General features: G+C 46.0%; 1 protein-coding gene across 1 annotated transcript; it reads left to right on the forward strand.

Annotated features, from left to right (window-relative positions):
• Positions 1 to 6: 6 nt before the first annotated feature.
• CD83 (CD83 molecule) lies at positions 7 to 17,601 on the forward strand. The gene is made up of 5 exons (XM_024763921.1): positions 7 to 73; positions 166 to 281; positions 12,673 to 12,871; positions 14,966 to 15,072; positions 16,450 to 17,601. Exons 1-5 carry the CDS (start codon positions 37 to 39, stop codon positions 16,576 to 16,578), a joined length of 588 nt encoding a protein of 195 aa, XP_024619689.1. The 5' UTR covers positions 7 to 36; the 3' UTR covers positions 16,579 to 17,601.
• Positions 17,602 to 19,569: the final 1,968 nt, after the last annotated feature.

Here is a 19,569-nt window from a genome sequence, read left to right on the forward strand (position 1 = left end):
GGCAGCTCCGGGGCCCCACGCCGGCAGTCCCCAGCGATGTCGCGCGGCCTTCAGCTCCTGCTTCTGAGCTGCGGTAGGGCCCGCGAACGCCCGGCGCCCCCCGCCCGCCTCCCCGGGACACCCCCTTTTCTCGCTTGCTCACGCCGCTCTCTCTCCCTCTTGCAGCCTGCAGCCTGGTGCCCGCGGCGCGGGAGGTGAAGGTGGCCTGTTCGGAGGATGTGGACTTGCCCTGCACTGCCCCCTGGGACCCGCAGGTCCGCTACGCGGTTTTCTGGGCCAAGGTAAGCGCGGCGCGGCCGGCGAGTTAGGGTTGGGTGGTTTAATTGCAGACCGGGCAACCACCTTCCTTGGGCTGGCGACCCTCTATGGCTCGGGTTCGGGGGCATCTCCCATAGCTGAACTCGGTACACGGTCTTCCCACACGCCTCTCCCATCACCGCTCCAAGCCCAGCCGCATCCAGGTACAGGCCGACTTAGATTTAGTTCCGCCGGGGACCTCAATCTTCTTGCCTCTAAAGGTGGCCCTGAGATGAATGATCCAAGTAAGACGTTGTGGAGGGCAGAGAACCTCTTATTTGGATTAATTCCAGAGGCCACCTGTGGTTATGGACAGCAGGCCAGGGAGAAAGCAGCTAGTGCAGATTTGGCATTGGACGGGAGGAAGGTCTCCCGGATTTCTGATTTCTGGTGTTTTGTGACGGTGGTGCTCATACATATGGGGAGGTGGGGAGGGGGCAGCTTGAGAGGAAGGAGTGCCAGAGAGAAGTGATAGGCTTGTTTCTTAGGTGGTAGTTATCTGTCATCCCCGTTCTGGGGTACCCTTGGCCTCCTCCCTCTGGCCGTCCTGAGAGGTCCAGCAAGGAGGGCGTCTGTGATGGTGCACAGAGCCTTGCCCGCGTGTAAGAACAGTGTCACTGTCCCTACTGTAAGAGAATTGAGTCAGACTGAGGCTTTTTTAAGGTTTCCTCTGAACTGGAACCTTTGCAGATTCTAAGATTGTGGTTCTGGTGGCACTGGAAACCCAAGCAGCTACTGTTTGCTGTCACTGTTTTTTTTTGTTGTTGTTTTGTTTTTGTTTTTTGCTGCCGATGCTCCCTGCCTTTAATGAGGTTACTGCCACAGTGGCACCTCTGGCTGAAGCACCATGACTGTGATATCCCAGCCTTACTCTGCGGAGCTCACTGATTTGTCATCTTACCTTACAGGAAATCTCTGTGCGTCTGTAGCTTTCCACAAAATGCTGGGTTTTCTTCTGCCCGCCATAAAAGATGCTGTAAGAACCTGCACAAGTATCTAGCCATTTAACAAGGCAGCATAGGACCGTTAACCTCTTTGTGTGTGTGTGTGTGTGTGTGTCCTAACCAGATTGTCAGTTCCCTGGGGACAGTGCTGCGCCACGGCTTTTGTGTATCCTGCACGGCACCCAGTGTTTGCCCTGCTAATTGTGAAGGTGCTCAGTGAATTCAGGCTGACCCTTTATGACTATGCACAGTGGAAATGGTGCTGGGGCCTCGGGACGCTGTTATTGTGTATGAAAGTCGGTTTGTTATTATTCCTGCTTCATTTCCACCTTATTCACTGTGGGATCAGAGAACACAGCAATCCCAAAATTGTTCCCTTGTAAAAACAATAGTATGTAAATAAAAATATTGTAAAACCAATATTATTTGAGTACTCACCATCTGCCAAGCTCTGAGGTAAATATCTATGTACATCAGCTGTTCCAATCCTTCCAATGGACTTAAGAGATCAATACTGTTACTGTTCCTGCTTTACAGATGAGGAAACTGAGCCTTAGGGAGTGAAATAATCTGCTCACTGTTACACAGCGGGCTAATCGCTGGAGGTGGGATTTGAACCAAGCAGGCTGGCTCCACAGCCTAGGTTCTTAGAGGTCTATCTTGTTATTTCTGTTTTCTCTGTTAATTACTTAAAGAAAATGAAAGTGTCTTTGGGCTAGCCAGGCAGGGACTTGGTTATCTAAAAGGAGGGGAAAAACATGAAACCACTATCCCTTTCAGAGAGCAATTAAAAAGGGAAAACAATATTAATATCCCCAGGGGAGTAATTACAAAGTACTCATGAAACAAGTAGATGAAATTTCAGACTGTAAAGTTCAAACAGTTGTCAAGTTAAATCTTGCACGAGGTCATTTGGAATGATGCAGTAAACCAGAGTGATTAACCTTTGACTTTTCCTTGGATGTCAGCTGATGATGTAACTCTATAATGTATGTGCTTGTTTGTTGAACACAGTTCTTGCAAGCTTTAAAGACCCTGAAATTCTCTCAAAGCTCTGTTAAGAGAAAAAGACAATAGTCTCTTGGCATTCTCTTTTTTTCTGTTGGTCCGTGGAATAGGGTCATTGAAAACTCATACCCTAGTTATTTTTTTTAAGGAGGAAACTGTGATTGACTCATGGTGGATAGGAGAGCTATGCTATGCCAGAAAACTAATCAGATACCTTGAAAGTGATATGCTTTACTTTTCAAGTACTTTTGAACAGGTCTCAGCGTATTCTGTAGATGTTTGTTATTTTCCAGCCCAGGAATTATACTTTTGCATCGATTGTGCTTGCACAACAAAAATGGTTAGAGTGTTCTGGAAATAAGGCCAGTGGTGAAATGCTGAAATTCTGCATTTTACAGAAGATTATCTTGTCATTTCCTCCCACAACTTTCTTGTAAAATGTTTCAGCGATGCGGAGAGGTAGCTATGAAGTGAGGAATTTAAGCCTGGTGACCACAGCCAGCCTAGCTGGATCATCAGTAGGGTGGTTTGTAAAACCACTTTGCACAGTTGTAGGCTGCTTGCTGATCAAGTAAGCAGAGAGTCCCTTGGAGTGTGGGGTTTCACCGTCCGCCAGATTGAATCGCATTCTTGCAGGCCTTCTGCATATCACAATTACAGTTATAACGACTCACAATTTAAAACTCCATTTCCCACTCAGTTCTCCGGCACCACAGAGCGTCCTGCCACTGTCCAGTTGGCACTGATTACTTACGATTAACAGAAGGCATGTAAACCACGTGTTTCTTATCATGAGCCTTTTACCAAAAGGCTCGGAGCAGACGGCATCCATTTAGTGTTTACAACATCAGGGTGAGTTGGGAACAGTGTCCATTTTATTCTCTCTGTTTCAAAGGTACAGTGGCAGGGGACTGGGCGGGGGGTGTAATATAGACATGCCCAGGGGTCAAAGGTAGAGCCAGGAGTGGGCAGAGATAGCCCAATTCCTGTTAGCCCAACTCTTCTTTCCTGTGGACTGATGTCTTCCCAACTGGGATCCAAGAACGGGGCCTCCTCTCATCCCTTCCCGTGTTGTACCTTTGAAGGCAGAGTGAATGATTGGGAAGAAATAGAAAAGTTAATGCGGTATATATCCATTCAGTTTAGCTCTTAGGACTGTGGATAGACTGTGGTTATTGAGGGAGGTATTTTGAGCTATTCTGAGGCAAAGAGACATTGGTCCATCACTCTTCTACCAAAGTAGAAGACCGTGGCTGTGACCTTGGGTTAGATTCTAGCACAAGAGGGTCATAGCCCAGTCCCATGTCTGCCAGGAGTGAGGACATCCCTTAAAGAGCTACGTCTGTGCTGCATGCGGAGCGGGTTCACGCTCTCTGTAATGAGGCTGCACTAGGTCTGGAAGGGGAGGATGACGCTGGATGAATGGAGTGTTCAGGCGTGGTTGAAGTTCGCCACTGCTCGTAATGAGTGGTTACTTACGAGGGCGACGTAGCACCGTCTCGTATTGTGCTGGGAGCCCCAGCACCCTAGGTTGAGGCATAATGAAAGAGGATATATAGTGTCATCTCTGAGTGACACCACGGGGGTGAGGACAGAGGTGCGTCACGAGACAAGTGCCCTTTCTAGATGATTTCCAAAGGAAGGGAGAAAGGGGAAGTGAGACCATGATTTCAGAGAACAGATCAGACTTGAACTTTACAATATTTAGGAGAGATGCAGCTGTGGCAGGTCATGGGCTCTCCTGGGGACTAAAGGAGAGCAGATTCATGGGCTCGCATGAAGCTGCTTCTGAAGTTCAGGACAGTCGCTACATGGCTATTGCTTGTCCTTGATTTGTTATGAGCTGTCCTCCATGTGTGTTGCTAATCTCCTGTTCAGTGGAGTCCTGTTTTTTTGTCTCTAGCATCTTGTGTGACAATGAGCCCCAAAGCGAGGAAGTGGTAAGGAGGAGCCTTCGGAGGGGCTGGGGTTGATGAATGGCCCGGGCAGATGGCATCTGTACAGCCACCAACCCTGATGGACCCACGAAGGAGACAATGCATACCGCTCCCTGCACTCACCTGATTCTAGAGTGACATGTGTTTTAAGATAGATTTGAGACGTTTTAGGAGAAAAAGGAAACATTTCTACATTAAATATAGAAGCGCCGAAACGTTGAAATGTGAAAACAATGGCTGTGTGAGCATCAAAGAAAAATCACACCATCCCCCTTGGCACCTATACTACTTGACCTGATTGAATAACTTTTAGGTCAGACTATGAAAGGCAAAAAGTGAATTTTCAGATGTCTCCCATATTTACATTTTCCTCAGTTCGTAAATATTTCGATGTCCCAAGTGTGTGCCAAGCCCTGCGCCTGGCAATAGCCGTCCTAAGACCAGGATGGACCTTTTGCCAGGGGACTGTCAAGGGCGTGCACACATGAATCCACACGCATTTGGGGGGACTGAGGGGAAACTAATGATCTGGAAGGGAGAATCGTACCGCAGAGGACTGAGAGGTACTGCCAGCAAGCAGGCTGGGAACAGACTGTGAACACCCCCGAATGCTGAATTATAAGGGCTTGAACTTGGTCCTTTCGGCAGCAAGGAGCCTTTGAAAGTTTTTAAGCAAAGAGGATAACATCGTGAAAACTATGTCAGAGGAAAAGCGTATTTCTTGTGGTGAAAGGCAGACTATAATTCATCCCAGAAGATGAATCTCAGAGGGAAGCTTTAGTCTTTCACTGCAGTGAAACTGCCCTTGGGTTAACTCCGTGAGGCTGCAGCACATTCCTGGGGGTTACCTCCCCTTCTCTCTTGGTCAGCAGTCCTGTTGTCCACATGGTTCTAGGGAGGAGTGGGCCAGGCTCTAGAAGAAGTCCCAACCGGAGGAGAATGATGGAGCGCTGAGATCTGGGGACAATGATGAGACACAGCAAAGTTGCTAAAAATCTTGCAGCTTGGAAGAGGGTAGGGAGGAAAAGGGCAACTGAGAGTTAAAGAGAAAAAACTGCAAACACTTGTTTTCCATAAATAAAAGGGGGAACCCGAGTCACATGAGGACCGAGTATGTTAGTTCTGTACTTGGTTATGTCACTACACAAAGAAGAGGAAGTTAGAAGAAGGTCTCAGTGACATCAGGGAAGGTTTTATGAAGGGCAGGACTAAAAAGAGATACATTACCTAAAAAGAGGGTTCCCCCATCTGAAACTGTTTCCAGAAGTCCTACCTGGCTACTCTTGGGGTTTTCTACCAACAGTGCTAGCTCAAACCAGTGCTGAACTAAAGTACTTCCCTAAGACTCTTTACACCTGAAGCATATTTTTAATTTTTGTTTTTGCACTGGGTATACTTGGGTAAAATTTCGGTGTGTGTCACGTAGTTAGGTAGGTATAGAAGTAAGAGCCCAAGGCTTGTGACTGTCCCTTGCTATTTTTGTGAAGCACCAGCTAGTCTACTGCACGTTCTTGTCCCAATTGTCCAAGAGAAGATAGATTCCGGAAGAACTGGTAGTTGTCTAGGACTATTGGTCCAGATGGGGAAAACCTATGGGAAAAGATAGATGCTCATTGCCATAGACAATTCATGTTCACCTAGGACCTGACTCACTGGGTCAGTTCTGGAGAACAAAGGACCTGAGTCCAGTCACACCCTGGTGTCTGTTTCACCGAGCAGTGGGAGGCATGTGAGCCTGAGTGACAAAGCAGGACTGGCCTTGAGGTTGGAGCCACGTGGAGATAGCCCCGCATGTGCCACATTTATTTCTGGAGTGGGGCAAGGTGCTGCTATCAATTAGGAATCTTTCTGTTGTGAAGGCTTGTAATCCAATCAAAACAAGCTTGAAGCGGGCTTCCCTGGTGGCGCAGTGGTTGGGAGTCCACCTGCCGATGCAGGGGACACGGGTTCGTGCCCCGGTCCGGGAAGATCCCACATGCTGCGGAGCGGCTGGGCCCGTGAGCCATGGCCGCTGAGCCTGCGCGTCCGGAGCCTGTGCTCCACAACGGGAGAGGCCACGACAGTGAGAGGCCCGCGTACCGCAGGAAAAAAAAAAAAAAAAAAAAAAAACTAGCTTAAAGAAAAGGGAATATATTGGCTCATGTGGTTGAAATAAATAATTTTTAAAAATCAAAATATAGTTCCTACTTCAGTTATGCCTGATGTCGCGGGTTAAATAGTGTCCCACAAAAAAGTGATGTCTCAGTCCTAATCCCTGGTATTTGTGAGTGCGACCTTATTTGGAAATAGGATCTTTGCAGGTGTAACCAAGTTAAAGTGAGGCCATACTTGATTAGGGTGGCCCTGAATCCAATGACGGGTGTCCTTATAAGAAAACAAACACAGAGACACCAGATGCACAGGGAGAACACCACGTGAAGGTGAAGGCAGAGACTGAAGTGATGTGTCTGCAGGCCAAGGAATGCCAGTCTCCAGCAACACCAGAAGCCAGGAGCGAGGCATGAAACAGATTCTCCCCTAGAGAGAGCACGGCCCTGCCAGCACCTTGATATCCGACCTTTGGCCTCCAGAACTGTAAGAGAATAAGTTTCTGTTGTCTTAAGCCACTCAGTTTGCGGTAAGGCTAAATTTGGAGGTTCGTGAATATCCTCAGGGTTCGGTGACTTTCTATCTCTCAACTTTTCCTTCCTTCGTGTTGGTTTTATTATCAGCCTCCACGTGGCAGTGAGATAGTAGCCGGTAATTGGAGACTTGTGGGTCCTCCCGAGATCAAGTGCAAAGCAAAAGACTGTGTCTCTTCCATCTCAACAATGTCAGATTATACTTAAGTGGCTTTGATTGGGTCACGGATCCATCAGAACCATTCCCTCTGGTCACGGAGGTCAGGCCAGAGTCAAGTGTGCCTTTTCTAGAACCAGATGTAGTGCCCTCCGAAGGACGTGAACTCAGAGCCCGTAAGGATGCCCCTCCCGGTCCAGTAGGACCCCCAAGAAACTAATGGAAGAAGGACGATTGGCATGAACAGTGAGTGGCCCAACGTTGCCTTCAAAGCCCAGATCCAAAGGGTATTTTCCACGTTATGATGGTGGCTTAGAAATTCCGAATGTTGTGGTTATTTTGGAGACCTTGTGGGCAGAAAAACTTTCTCCCTAGAGCAGAGATTGGGACTTCTAGAACAGCTTTGCCAGAGCAGACTGGAAGTATCAGCTGGAAGAAATGACTGAACGGGTGGGCGGAGTAGAAAGCTATTGGATACAACAACAATTCCTGTTACCAACATTACCGATTATGAAGCACTATCATGTGTTTTCTCATTTGATGCTTAAAATAACCCCATGAGGGAAGTAAGGTAGTTACAGACGAGCAAATCCAAGTCAGAGGTAAAGCGACCCAGCTACCTGATGCTTGACTCCAGGTCTTCTGATTCCAGAGCTAGTGCCCTTGTGTCTTCCTCATTGTTTCTAAAATTCACTCATTCATTAAATAAATACTTTTTGAATATTTCCTACATGCAGGGAACTGTTTGGAACTTAGCTGTGAAAAAAAAAGAGTGGTAACATTTTTAGCGCTTTCTGTGTGATTGACGCTAGGCTACAGTACCCACCTACCTCATCATAGGTATATTCCCACCAACTTTGGGAGGTGTAGTTACCCTCCCCCATCTCAGGGGAGCAAACGAAGCCTGAGAGCTCCAGGCCCTTCGCCAAGAGCAGAGCTAGCCATGGTGGGGCTGGGGTTTGTTTCCACGTCTGTCCAACACCAAAGCCTGTGCTCTTAATTACGTTGCCTCTGCCATACTCATAACTGTTAACAGCCATAAATCCAGCTCTGTCTGTTAGACCCAGTAAATTTCAAAGTGGAAAATCATTTTTCCAATAAAACTACACTTAGAAAAATACGATGTTAATGCTTATACATTCTACCCCCATTATGACATCAACCTCTGAGCCAGACTATTTTGCATGTTATAAAGAGCTGTTTTTATGATGAATGGGGATTATATTGGCACTTTAATTGAGTTGGAAACCAAGGTACATGAATGTTAGTGCATGGGAAATGCAATAAGAAAAAGATGTTCGATGTGATTGGAATATATCAGACTAATTTAATACCACCTTTAAACACTAACATCCATTCCTTTAAATATGTTTAATTAAATTGTTAGATTAAATATTTATATGCATATATATATGCACACATTTTTCTCCTCAAAAAAATCTCTTCCCTTTTCTTTTACTTTCCTATCACATTCCTAACAGATCTCACGCATGATAAATTTGGATTTCAAAGCTGTGGAATCAAAATTCTTTGCAATAGGAATGGAGCTGTTGTCTTCTTATATCCAAAGATGGTAATCTAGGAAGTTAACATATATGTGGATAAAATTATGTAAACTTCTAAAAAAATCCCTTTTCACAATAGGGATTTGACTGAAATATAGGTTCAATTTCAGCCATATTTAGATATTTATTTGATTTCTTTCTAGTTCAAATTTATCCACCATTAAAAAAAACAATTCACATGCACTTAAAATTACTACTTGTATTTGCTTGGTTTAGTATTCGGCAAATTAAAGAGAATTTATCTTAATTTAGGGCTTGTGGTTTCCTTAAGGTCAGATCTCCATCTTAGAGAAGGAATATGCTATTTAAATTATTTAGTCAAATTGGAGGCCTTGAGACAAAAGTCCGTAAGCTTTACTGAAAATGAGATGTCTTATATTTTGCCTTTTCTAATTCAATCAGAGAGATAAAATTTGTCAGCATAAGAGTTAATGCATGGAATGTGGATTTAAAAAACATAATTTGGATGCGTGTTTTGAGGAATTAATTTGCCCCCCGCGTGCTGTGGTGTAGCCCTCTGCAATACGAGCGTCACAAAGTGTGCGTTAAATAGTTCCTGTGAGTTACACTCGGCTGTGAATGAATCTGCGGGTTCCTTTTGTTATAAAAGACTATTTCCTAAAGTGCTTTTGCAGAGAGGCAATGAAACACTTTTAGATTTGGAATGTTGAGAGTCATTCTTGCCAGTGGTTGATTTTGAGCCAGCTCAAATGTTTACAAGAATTCATAAAACCAAGCGAAGTTGAGGATGGCCCATTTGCTGTTATTCCGTGTTCCTCCCCCTGAAATTCCTTCGGTTCTTGAACAGTGCAGCTTGGGCCACGGCTCACTCCCCCCGATACTGCAGGGTGATGGCTGCTTGGCCACGGTGCTGAAGACGCTGAGTTGAACTTTTGCATAAAGTCTCTTGGTACTGCTAGCGCGGCACTCGTACCTTGAGCGTGTGACGTTAACATGGAAATTACAACTATTTTTGCGGCTGTAGGCAGGTGGAAGGGGGAATAGGCTATGTACATACCTGCAGCTTGAAGCTAGAAGGAAGGTTCTGAACTATTTCCATGCGCACTGTGTGAAGTTACAGAAGGTTCCTTTTGTTACAGGTAGTTATTGGGCACAGAGAGCTGTTCATCACTTTGGCCAGAGGTCCCAGGTTAAGCCAGTACTTCTCTCAGTTCTCTGGGTCTTTCAGGAAGACCCAGGAAGGGGCCATTGGAAGATGATCCCGTGAGAGTTGAGATATTTTGCCACGATCCCACTGATGGCTGTGGTGGTTCAGTAAATCAGAATTCTGCAGGCTGCTTTGGGGTTCTTCGTTTTGCCTTTCCCCTACCTCTTACTTTCATTCTTATGATTTCACCCTGCCTTGGCTTTGCCATTGTAAAGTAACCTCTCTGGAGGTTTTTTTCAGAGACCCGTGGAAATCTGACCATCACATAAACTACTTTTTGTTGTTACTGCCGATTTTTAAAATGAATTCTCTTCTGCAAATAGGCAGAAGGCCACTGCCAGTCAGGTCTGATCACCGCCACGTACTTGCTTCAGCAGTTCCCAGCAGCCAGTGTGATAAAGGGGCCATCTTTATGTAAATAAAGCACAATAGTTTCTATTTCCACCAGCTCCAGAGGGGTTCTCAGTTTTTTGTTTTGTTTGTTTTTTTTTTTTTTTTTGATCTTGACTTTCAGATAGGTCTTTTTGAGTTGAGGGAGCGGTCACTGGATAGGAGAGAAGACCACCCTAAGGAGAAAATCTGAGGGAGAAAATCCCAGAATGATTGTTGCAGCCAAGTTTCCATCTTTTCGGGTGCAGGGATTTCTACAAAACTCAATTCCAGTGAAATCTATTGGAAAGACATCTGAGTTGAACACATTTGGAGGTTAATTTAGAAAAGAAAAGCAGATTGAGACAGCATCGTGGGGACTGCAGAGATTAAGCTGAGTTAATTAGTTCAAACTGGCCTTGGGGGGTGAGGTGAGGGAGGGAGTCTTGGAAGCGGTTGGCCCGGGGTGGTCCTGGGCACCTGACCCATCAAACGCTCTGGTCAGAGGGAGCACTTCTGCCGGGCAGCAGAGGAGGGGAGAGGTGCAGGCACACGATAAGGCTGCAATTTTTGGTTTAATCAGACTGGAAAAGGGGAAAACTGGTCTAACTCAGACGTGTTCTAAAATCAGTTGGACGCCTGAGGTTCCTTGACCACACCTCCTTTTTTTGTTTGCTTGTTTTCTTGCTCTGTTTTTGAACACCTAAATGCCCCAGTCTTGATTATTTTGGAAGGAACCTTTCAGCACAAGGACTGTCAGGAAATGGGATTTACGTTCGTAGACCTCGCCTGAGAAAAGCTATTAGTCTCAGCCCAGTGCTAGGAGGGAATGAAGCAGGGTGTCTTGCAGGAGCGATAAATCAGCCACCAGATGTCTCTGCAGGCCACTCCACAGGAATGCCAATAGGAGCCCGAACCGTGGAAGCTGGAATCTGAGCTTTCCGCGGACCTCAAGGTGCATTCCCCGATTTAATACATGAAGCAGAAACCAAGGAGGGTGTGTGTGTGTATGTGCATGTATGTCTTCTGTCCTGGGCTGCCTCTGCCTCACTTTGTGTTCCCCCCATTCCTTGGTTACTTATTTCCCTGTGCTGATTGCTTTTTGAAAAGTAGGAGAGGAGTTGTAGGGTGCTCCCAGTACAGGAGATTAAACAGCGGCAGGTGCAGGCAAAGACAGCAGCAGTGTCTGACTGCGGTGTCTTTTCCTAAGGGGGCCCTTTGGTGCGGCCACTACGCTGGGGACAGGGAAGGAATGCCACTGAATCCCAGGTTCCCTGCTGTTCCCCAGCCACCCAGCAAAGGGCTCGGGGCTGCCCTTGCACACTGAAAACGGTGATTGGCTTTACTGTTTATGTAAATGAGTTTTAGAAGCTTTAAAACATTTCAGTGGAGGATCAACGAGCAAGTTAACTAGACAAATTAAAAATATATCTGGGGAAGAAGGGAATTGATGGTGAATGTGATGTGTGCTTAATCGTGGAAGTAGGAGATGATGGAAAGACCCCACCAGTTTAATTGCAAAGACTGTTCAGGGAAAGAAAACCAGCCAGTTAGTTTGGCTAAATTTGGCATCTACCCCAGCTGGGCTGGTCCATCCTGGGTACAATGATTTAAGCGGTAATTGCCCTTCCATGTATATCTTGATATTACTACCAAGTGACCTGACACATAAAATCTCCACGTGGCGCTGCTGTCAGCTATCTTCCTGCCTTAGCAGAGGCGTGAGCGTGGTACATCCTGCAGCGTCACAGAGGACCCCACAGGTACGCAGTCTCTGAAGAACAGGGTGACTTCACGAGAGGCCTTGCTCATCTGCATCTCTGTGTTTTCTGTTGAGTTGTTTGGCAATGACCTTAACAGATTTAGAAACGTTTCCAAGTAAAAGGCCGGGCTACAAAAATAAGAGTCAGTCAGTGGGTGAGTTGGTATCTGATGAAAACAAGAGAACATTGAATAGAGAACAACCAGCAAGAGAGTGTGATTCAGTGTGATTCATATGCTTCATTACACAGTCGTCAGTGACACACGGTTATCATCCATAGGGACACTCTCTCCTTCATGTAGGGATACAGAGAATCGTCAGATGCAGTCCTGATCTTATTCTAAAAAAGATGGAGCCTTAAAGAATTCTCCTAGATTCTCTCCTCCTCCCCCAGATATCACACACACACACAGTATCTTGTTTTAAAACAATTAGCTGAGGATGGATTTTATGAAAACAAGAGGTAGAACCTTGACATGGAGGCCCAGTGCCTGTAGGTTCTGGCAGTAGAGCGTGATGTGGTTTGATTCTTGTTTTTTAAATTTATTTTATTGAAGTATAGTTGATTTACGATGTTGTGTTAATTTCTACTGTACAGCAAAAGTGATTCAGTTATACATATATATTCTTTTTCATATTTTTTCCATTATGGTTTATCACAGGATATTAAATATAGTTCCCTGCTCTATATAGTAGGACCTTGTTGTTTATCCATCCTATATATACTAGTTTGCATCTGCTCATCACGAACTCCCAATCCATCCCTCACCCACCCACCTCCCCCTTGGGAACCACAAGTCTGTCCTCTATGTCTCTGAGTCTGTATATGATTCTTTCTTAACAGCTCACAAATGGCAGTGCAGAGAGGATGGAGGTGCCCCAGGAAAACCAGCAGAGGGCCTCTTCAGAGGCCCCCAGGGAAAGGCTGTATTCCCTGAGGATCCAAAACACTACCAGCTGCAACTCGGGGACCTACAGGTGCACTCTGGTGGATCCAGAAGGGCAGAGAAACCTAAGTGGCACCATGATCTTGAAAGTGACAGGTGAGGTGATCTGCGGCACCTGTTTTCTTCTTACAGTATGCAGGGCACTTTCTGTAGGTCCTAAACTTGATCCCCTCAATCCAAGTTTACCCTGTAATTCAGAAGCTTTGGATAATATCTGTGGCTGAAAGCTAAATCCTACTGCAAGGATGTCATAACTTTCTCTACTTTCTTTTTAATAAGGACAGATCTACCCCAGTCTGACTGGGGTGGATGCCAAAGGTAGTCAGGCGACTAAATCAAACAACTCTTACTCGTGTAAGAGTCCTTCGGAGCCAATAGGAAGTTTCCAAGTCTAATTTTTGGAAGACAGAGAAACTGGGTAGTCTCCCAAATATATCAGATAACTGTGTAATATTCTACTCATTGGGGGCTTTCTAACCTGGCCTAAGGGAGCTGCTTCATGTTTCCACCTTTTTCACATGAGAACAGCATTCCTCTCCCACTTTACAGCAATTGAATGTCCCAATACCTCAACGCAAGCCAAAGAAAAAGGGTACAGCAAGAAAATAGCGTTCCCGTGACAGAAGGCACATTTTTGCTCTATGCAGTAAGACCAGGAATCAAGTATAAAGACAAGGATTATCTCCTTGGACTTTTTTCCATAACTTTTCTTTATGTAGCTTAAAATACGCCTTGCATTTGACTTTGGCCCAACTCTTGTTAGTGGCTGAGGCTTGAAATGACAAACATGTTGTTACAGAGGCCCTGACTTTGTACAATGGCTACTTTCTCCTTCCATGGAGAAGCGGAAAGGAATCTGACTCGAGATAATATTCCCACACTCACGAGAACGCAATCACTGGTTAGGGGTCAGCGTTTGGATGTGGTTCACTGTCTTATACACACACACACAAACACACACACACACCCTATACCCTTCTCAATCTCTAGCCCTTTATGCTGCTTCATTTGTCTTCATGGCATGTGCCGTACCTGCGCTCCCTCAGTGAGCATTGTTCGCATGAATGAGAAATGGGAGCGGCCTGGCAGGAAGGGCAGAGAGGGCAGGCGTGTCCTGCGGGGAGCAGAGAGGAAAGGAATAGGGAAAAGCTGGCTTGCTTTTCCGTCCTCTGCGAAGGCAGTGCTGCCTACAAGTTGAGTGGTCAGACTAGAGCCGCTTGGATCTGGTTCAAATATTAGCTCAGCTGCTCATTAGCGTCTTACCTTGGGGGAACCTCTGAGCCTTGGTTTTCTCATCTTTAAAATGGGGATAATATAATATTGATATTATCTACAAAACAGGCTTGTGGTGAAGGTTGAATGAGATGTTGCACTGAAATGCTCAGTCTGGTGCCTGAGGTGGGCGTACTGAATGCTCGATAAGTGTTAGAACCATCAGTGGCTCTCAGCCCTTCTCTTCTGGGGTCACAGGCCTCTGTGAGAATCCATCCCCAGACCATTGCATAAAATCTTGAATCCAGTTTCAGGGGTCAACAGCTGTCTGGAGGCCCATCCGTGGCCCTGAGGGCGGAAGCCCCTCCTGTCACCCTCACTCCGTCTTCTCCTGCCCCAGTCCTCAAGCCAGCTCCCTGAGCAACCTTGCTGCACATTGGATGTTGTGCTTGAGTGGGGAGAAGCTGTCCCCACCTTGTCCCCTCCTGGGCTGAAGGCCTCCCTCCTCCTGCACTTGCCCCCTTCCCGGGGCTGAGGCCACAGCCTTTAGCAGCCCCCAGGGAGCTGGTCTGTAGCCCCCGTTGGCTGTCAGCCTTGGTGGAGGGGCTTTAACAGGTCTACAAAGACACATCGACATGTTCCGTAATAGCAGGGCAGCTCTGCCACCTGCCTTAATCCCTCAGTCTCTCTGAGCCTTGGCTCCTTCTTCTGTAAACTGGGGTACTCAGACCTGCCCCTGAAGGTTCAGTGAGATGCTGGATGTCAGTCCCTTTGCATGGAGCCAGACACAGGGTGAGTGTGAGCGCCGGCTGCGGCCACCACCGTCATTACCGATGTCCTTCCCACGGTACAGACGTGAGGGTAAGAAGGGGAGACCAGTAGGACTTTAATAAGCCAGAACAAAACATTCTTAGCTTTTGCATCCTGGTAGAAGAGCCCTGTTCAACGGCTTCATATGTTACGTATTTCTTTTTAAAGGATGCTCTAAGGGACGCAAAGAAGAGACATTCAAGAAGTACAGAGCCGAGGTTGTCCTGCTGTTGGCTCTGGTCATTTTCTACGTGACACTCATCATTTTCACTTGCGTAAGTATCTTTCTTAAACATCTCTCATTATTAAAAGATCACCTGGGTTACCAATCGAGTGCATTTTGTAGACAGTGTGAGTCATTTCATAATGGCAAGAGACCTATTCGCAGAACCCTGGCCTTACAGAGGCCCCCGGACTGTGAGAATCTCTCTGGGAAGCTCCCAGCTTGTTTTCCATCTGGTGGCTCCACACAGAGCCTTGTGAAGAGAAAATGAAGTAAGATAGTGGTGGAAGTTTGTGAAATGCCAGAGGATTCTCCTAAAGGACCAGCGGGCCTTGTAGATACGGTGGGAGAAAGTTGGACCCTCTCATCCACCACCCGGGCGACGTGCTGTTCTTTCTGTAGGCAGGTGAGCAAGCCCGGCCACCCTGGTGATGCATCCATCTCCTTGGTTGGCCCTTGAACTCTTTTCTCTTAGAGATTCCCTCTTATAATTTGGTACTTCCACCACTTTTTTTTTTTTTTTCGTACTTCTGGTTGCTATTTTAGATGTCACTTTTTAAGAATGAATCCTCAGAAGCCAGAGGTACACAGGGTGTGGCCTGGGGTAGAGGACTGCTGGCCAGTACTTGGGCGTCCTTGACATGTCCTTGTCCTATTGGTTGCAGAACTCCAGCTTAGACTCCTCCCTGCCCCCCAAGCCTGTTTGTGTGTGGCTGGTCACCTGGGTTGACAGTGGTCGTAGGGGAGCAGGGCCAGCTCTGGGCCTGACCCACTAGGAAGTGATCTGTCCCATATGTCTCAGCATATCAGGAAGTGCTGGCCATTTGGGGACCAGGACATCAGTCTCCCAGGAGCTATTCCAGCGCTGGTTCTAGTCACTCACTGGCCCCATCTGTTCACTTGCTTGACGCTGGCTGAACATTCATCTCTCTGGTTGCTATTTTAAACGTCAGTCCATCAGATGACTCCACTGAGCGCCTACTGTGTATAAGGCATTATGCTAGGCACTGGGGGGCATGTAAAAACGCATAAGAACTATGTCCTTCCCCCAGGGAACTTATAGCTTGGTCTTTAGAGTTATTTGCATATAAGAAGATAATTAGCGTTACCTGGCGGTAAATTTTTTAAATGAGTGACTCTAGTTTTTTGTTGGCAAATGCCTGTTTCTTTGGGCACTGATTTTCCATGCAGGAAATCCTAGTGTTAGGGTCTGCAAATGGCCCCAGTCTGTAACTCCTGGTTGAGGTTTGGAGATACCGGCAAAATAGCACAAGCCCACTGTAGAGTGAGCGACGTACCCCGCATCACGAGGGCTCCCACATGAGCTGTCCAGTCAGCTTCTAATGAATGGAGTTTAAATCCAGGTGACAGCTGAAGCATTTTTCCAATTATTCACTTCTCAACGTATCTCTTTGATTTTATTTTTCAGAAGTTTGCACGACAGCAGAGTATTTTTCCAGACTTTCTTAAACCTGCCATGGAACATGCTTTTCTCCCAGTTACATCCCCAAATAAGCATTTGGAGCCAGTGACTCTTCACAAGACAGAACTGGTGTGAGCAGGATTTCTGCAGACTGTTTTTCCAAGGTTGAAGGCTCCGTGGTGTGCGTCCACGTCACACCGAACAGGAGAAGCCTGAGCCCCACACTGAACCCACCATCCTTCCTGTGAAGCCCTTCACTTGACTGAAACATCCAAAAGTGGATCCCACCCCACTTTTTGTGAGCGGGGCCTTGAAAATTGTGACATGACCACAAAGCACGGGGCTGCCTACAGGGTGCTTTTCAGTGCTGCTTCTTTATGACCTTCTTAGCGTTTTATTCAGCTATCTGGTCAACCTCTCGGACAGGTTTTTTTCAGTCTTAGAAAAGCTATGGTGAGATGCAGTTGGAAAAGGACCTTGGGATATATGAATGCCTGGAGTTGGCCCTGTGTAGACCCTTGAGGGCAGCTGTCCTCTTCCACATCTTGAAAACATCTCTGAATTTGCTGTGTTTTCTTGTCTAAGCCCAGATGTTTTATGTCTGGGAGAAAGTGACAGGCTAAGCTGAGAGACAGAGGGAAATATTTAGCAAATAGTTTCCCGGCATGAAGGCCCTGCTGTTACCAAGGAGTATGATGTGTACGCAGAAATAACAGGTCGATGAACTGTCCCCAACAGGGCCTTTTTATCTGGGAAAGGCATCCATAAAGAAGCAATAGAGAAGAGTGTCACAATTATTTTTATATCTGTGCATACTTGTCAAAGAAGGATTTGTGCTGTTTCTCCTTTTAAAACCTGTATCTTCAGTTAGATATCGTTGTTAACTGACAAGCAGCCTGTATATGGAGGGTGAGAAGAAGTCGGAAACTGTGACAATAGGAGGGAGAGCTATTTAGGGACCTGATGAAAGTGCTGGACCAATTGTGCAAACTGGATGCTGGCCCCAGTTGTCCCACTACTTAGCTGTCTGATCTCGGACAAGATCCTTATGGTTTCTACTTTCTCAGTTGTAAACCAAAAGGCTGATGTATGAGTTGATTGAAAAAAACGTCTGTGAAAATCCTTTGAAAGAGTATAAAGCACTATCCAAATTCCAGACTCCTTTGGGTCGTTATCCTTATTACTGCAGTGGTGTTCTGGGCATGAGAAAATGCTTTTCATTTTTTATGTTTTCCATCGTTCCAAACAAAGAAGGCTACAAAGGACACTTTCCCATAGTCTTCTGTATGAATTCCTTTGGGGAAGTGAGGCCAGTTCAGTGGTCTGTTCTTGAAGCACCGGCCAAAAGTACTCCAAGATGCGAACACTCAGGGGCCACCAGGCCACGGGGAGAAGGGAGTTCTCAAATGTCCCATTGACGTTCTGGTAATTGTTGGGTTTCTTTTATCAGACTTGGCCCTTTCCCTACTTATTTTCCGAAGAGAATATTGCCCATGCTAATATTAGGGAGTAAAAGGGATGCCAAGTTTAGTGTTTTTGCCTCTTTTTCATAGCTTTCATGGTATTAAATGTATGCATGTGAAGAGGGAGTGTTTTCCTCTTTTATATTTAAAACTACTCGTGAGACTTTGAGATGAGTGCTGGTATGTCTGTAAACTAGTTTGAGAACCAGACCCAAGATGAAATTCGAGAATTGAAAGCATGGCTGAGTCCTTCCTCTGAGTGTGTGTGGGGGGGCATTTGTGGCAGGTAGATGTCTGTGAAACGGCATCCCCTTCTTCCCAAAGATGCTTCCGAATCCATCCTCGAGTTGCCTTGCCACCAGGCAGTTCCTGATCAGCTTGACCACATGCGTGACCATAGGTGGGAGGGATGGAAAGGAGGACGGTTTCTACTTCAGAAGGATGTGTAGAGTCAGGGGCTCTTTATCTGGGATTCACGGGGTTTCACTCAAAATTCTCAAATAGTTCCATTACCTCCCCTCCCTCAATGGTAAGAACAATCTAGTGCAAGTGGTTGGTGGTTGTGATAGATATAAAAGCATTATAGGTGAATCCACTTTGGAAGATGACTCTTTGTGAAGATGAATGCCCGTAATATGTCTGTAAAAGCTATAGATTCCCTTTCAGTGGAATCAACTCCATCCCCAAATGCTTTACCAAAAATGCTGGCGAGACCATTGGCACGGTAACGAAGAACTCAAGACTTTTTAGCTGGTTTGACGCCCAGCTTCACCACTTAGAAGTTTTACCACCTTGGGCAGGGGATTCACCTCTCTAAGCCACAGCTGGCGGTACTTCAGAATAAGAATAAAAATAGTATCTGCTTCTTAGGCTTTTGTGAGGATTAAATGAGATAATATATCTAAGAGCCTAGCCCAGTATCTGGCAAATAGTAACATTAGAACAAGATTAACCTGAGAACAAAAAAGGAGAAAAAGGCAGCAGAGAAAGTGGCAAAAGGACAGTGGATATTTGACAAAGTGCTTTTGTTAAAAACAGAATTGACTTGGTGGGAGAGCCATGTTGCTTTCAGAGGATTAATACAAGATGAAACTAAGTGCTTCATGGTCATTAGCATTATAGTACCTGAGAGGCCAGGGAGGGGGGGGGTGCCCTTCATCAGTTTGGATTGATTTAAACTTAAAAAAATGATGGAAATTTGAGATCAGGTAGACTCAACATTCATACTTAGTCTTTGGTATAAGAAAAGGTGTGTGTGTGTGCGTGTGTGTGTGTGTGTGTGTGTGTAAGAGAAACAGGTGAGAGAGAGAGAGAAGGGTCAAGGTGGGAAGGGCAGAATTCATCAAGGACAGTGAGCTGCTTTTCCACTGCCGTCACTGAAGCCTCTCAAGGTATTTCAGAGGAGGTAGATGATCATGGACCGTATTTATTCTTTGTCTCTGTTGCCAGGGAGAGCTTTGTTTTCAGAGCTCTGCTTTGTCTATGGAATTAGATCTACGGTTATAATAATTTCACCTTGGGATGTCCCAAGACACAAACACGGACATGAATATTAGCTCCACATTCTCCCAAAAGAAGGCCTGTGGGTTTTGTTTTCATAGTAATTCTTAGCAGATTTCATCATAGAAAATACTGAGCCTCACTCACAGAACCCAACAGAGCC

Source organism: Neophocaena asiaeorientalis, unplaced genomic scaffold, assembly GCF_003031525.2.
Source record: "Neophocaena asiaeorientalis asiaeorientalis breed wild unplaced genomic scaffold, Neophocaena_asiaeorientalis_V1.1 scaffold427, whole genome shotgun sequence".
Lineage (NCBI taxonomy): Eukaryota > Metazoa > Chordata > Mammalia > Artiodactyla > Phocoenidae > Neophocaena > Neophocaena asiaeorientalis.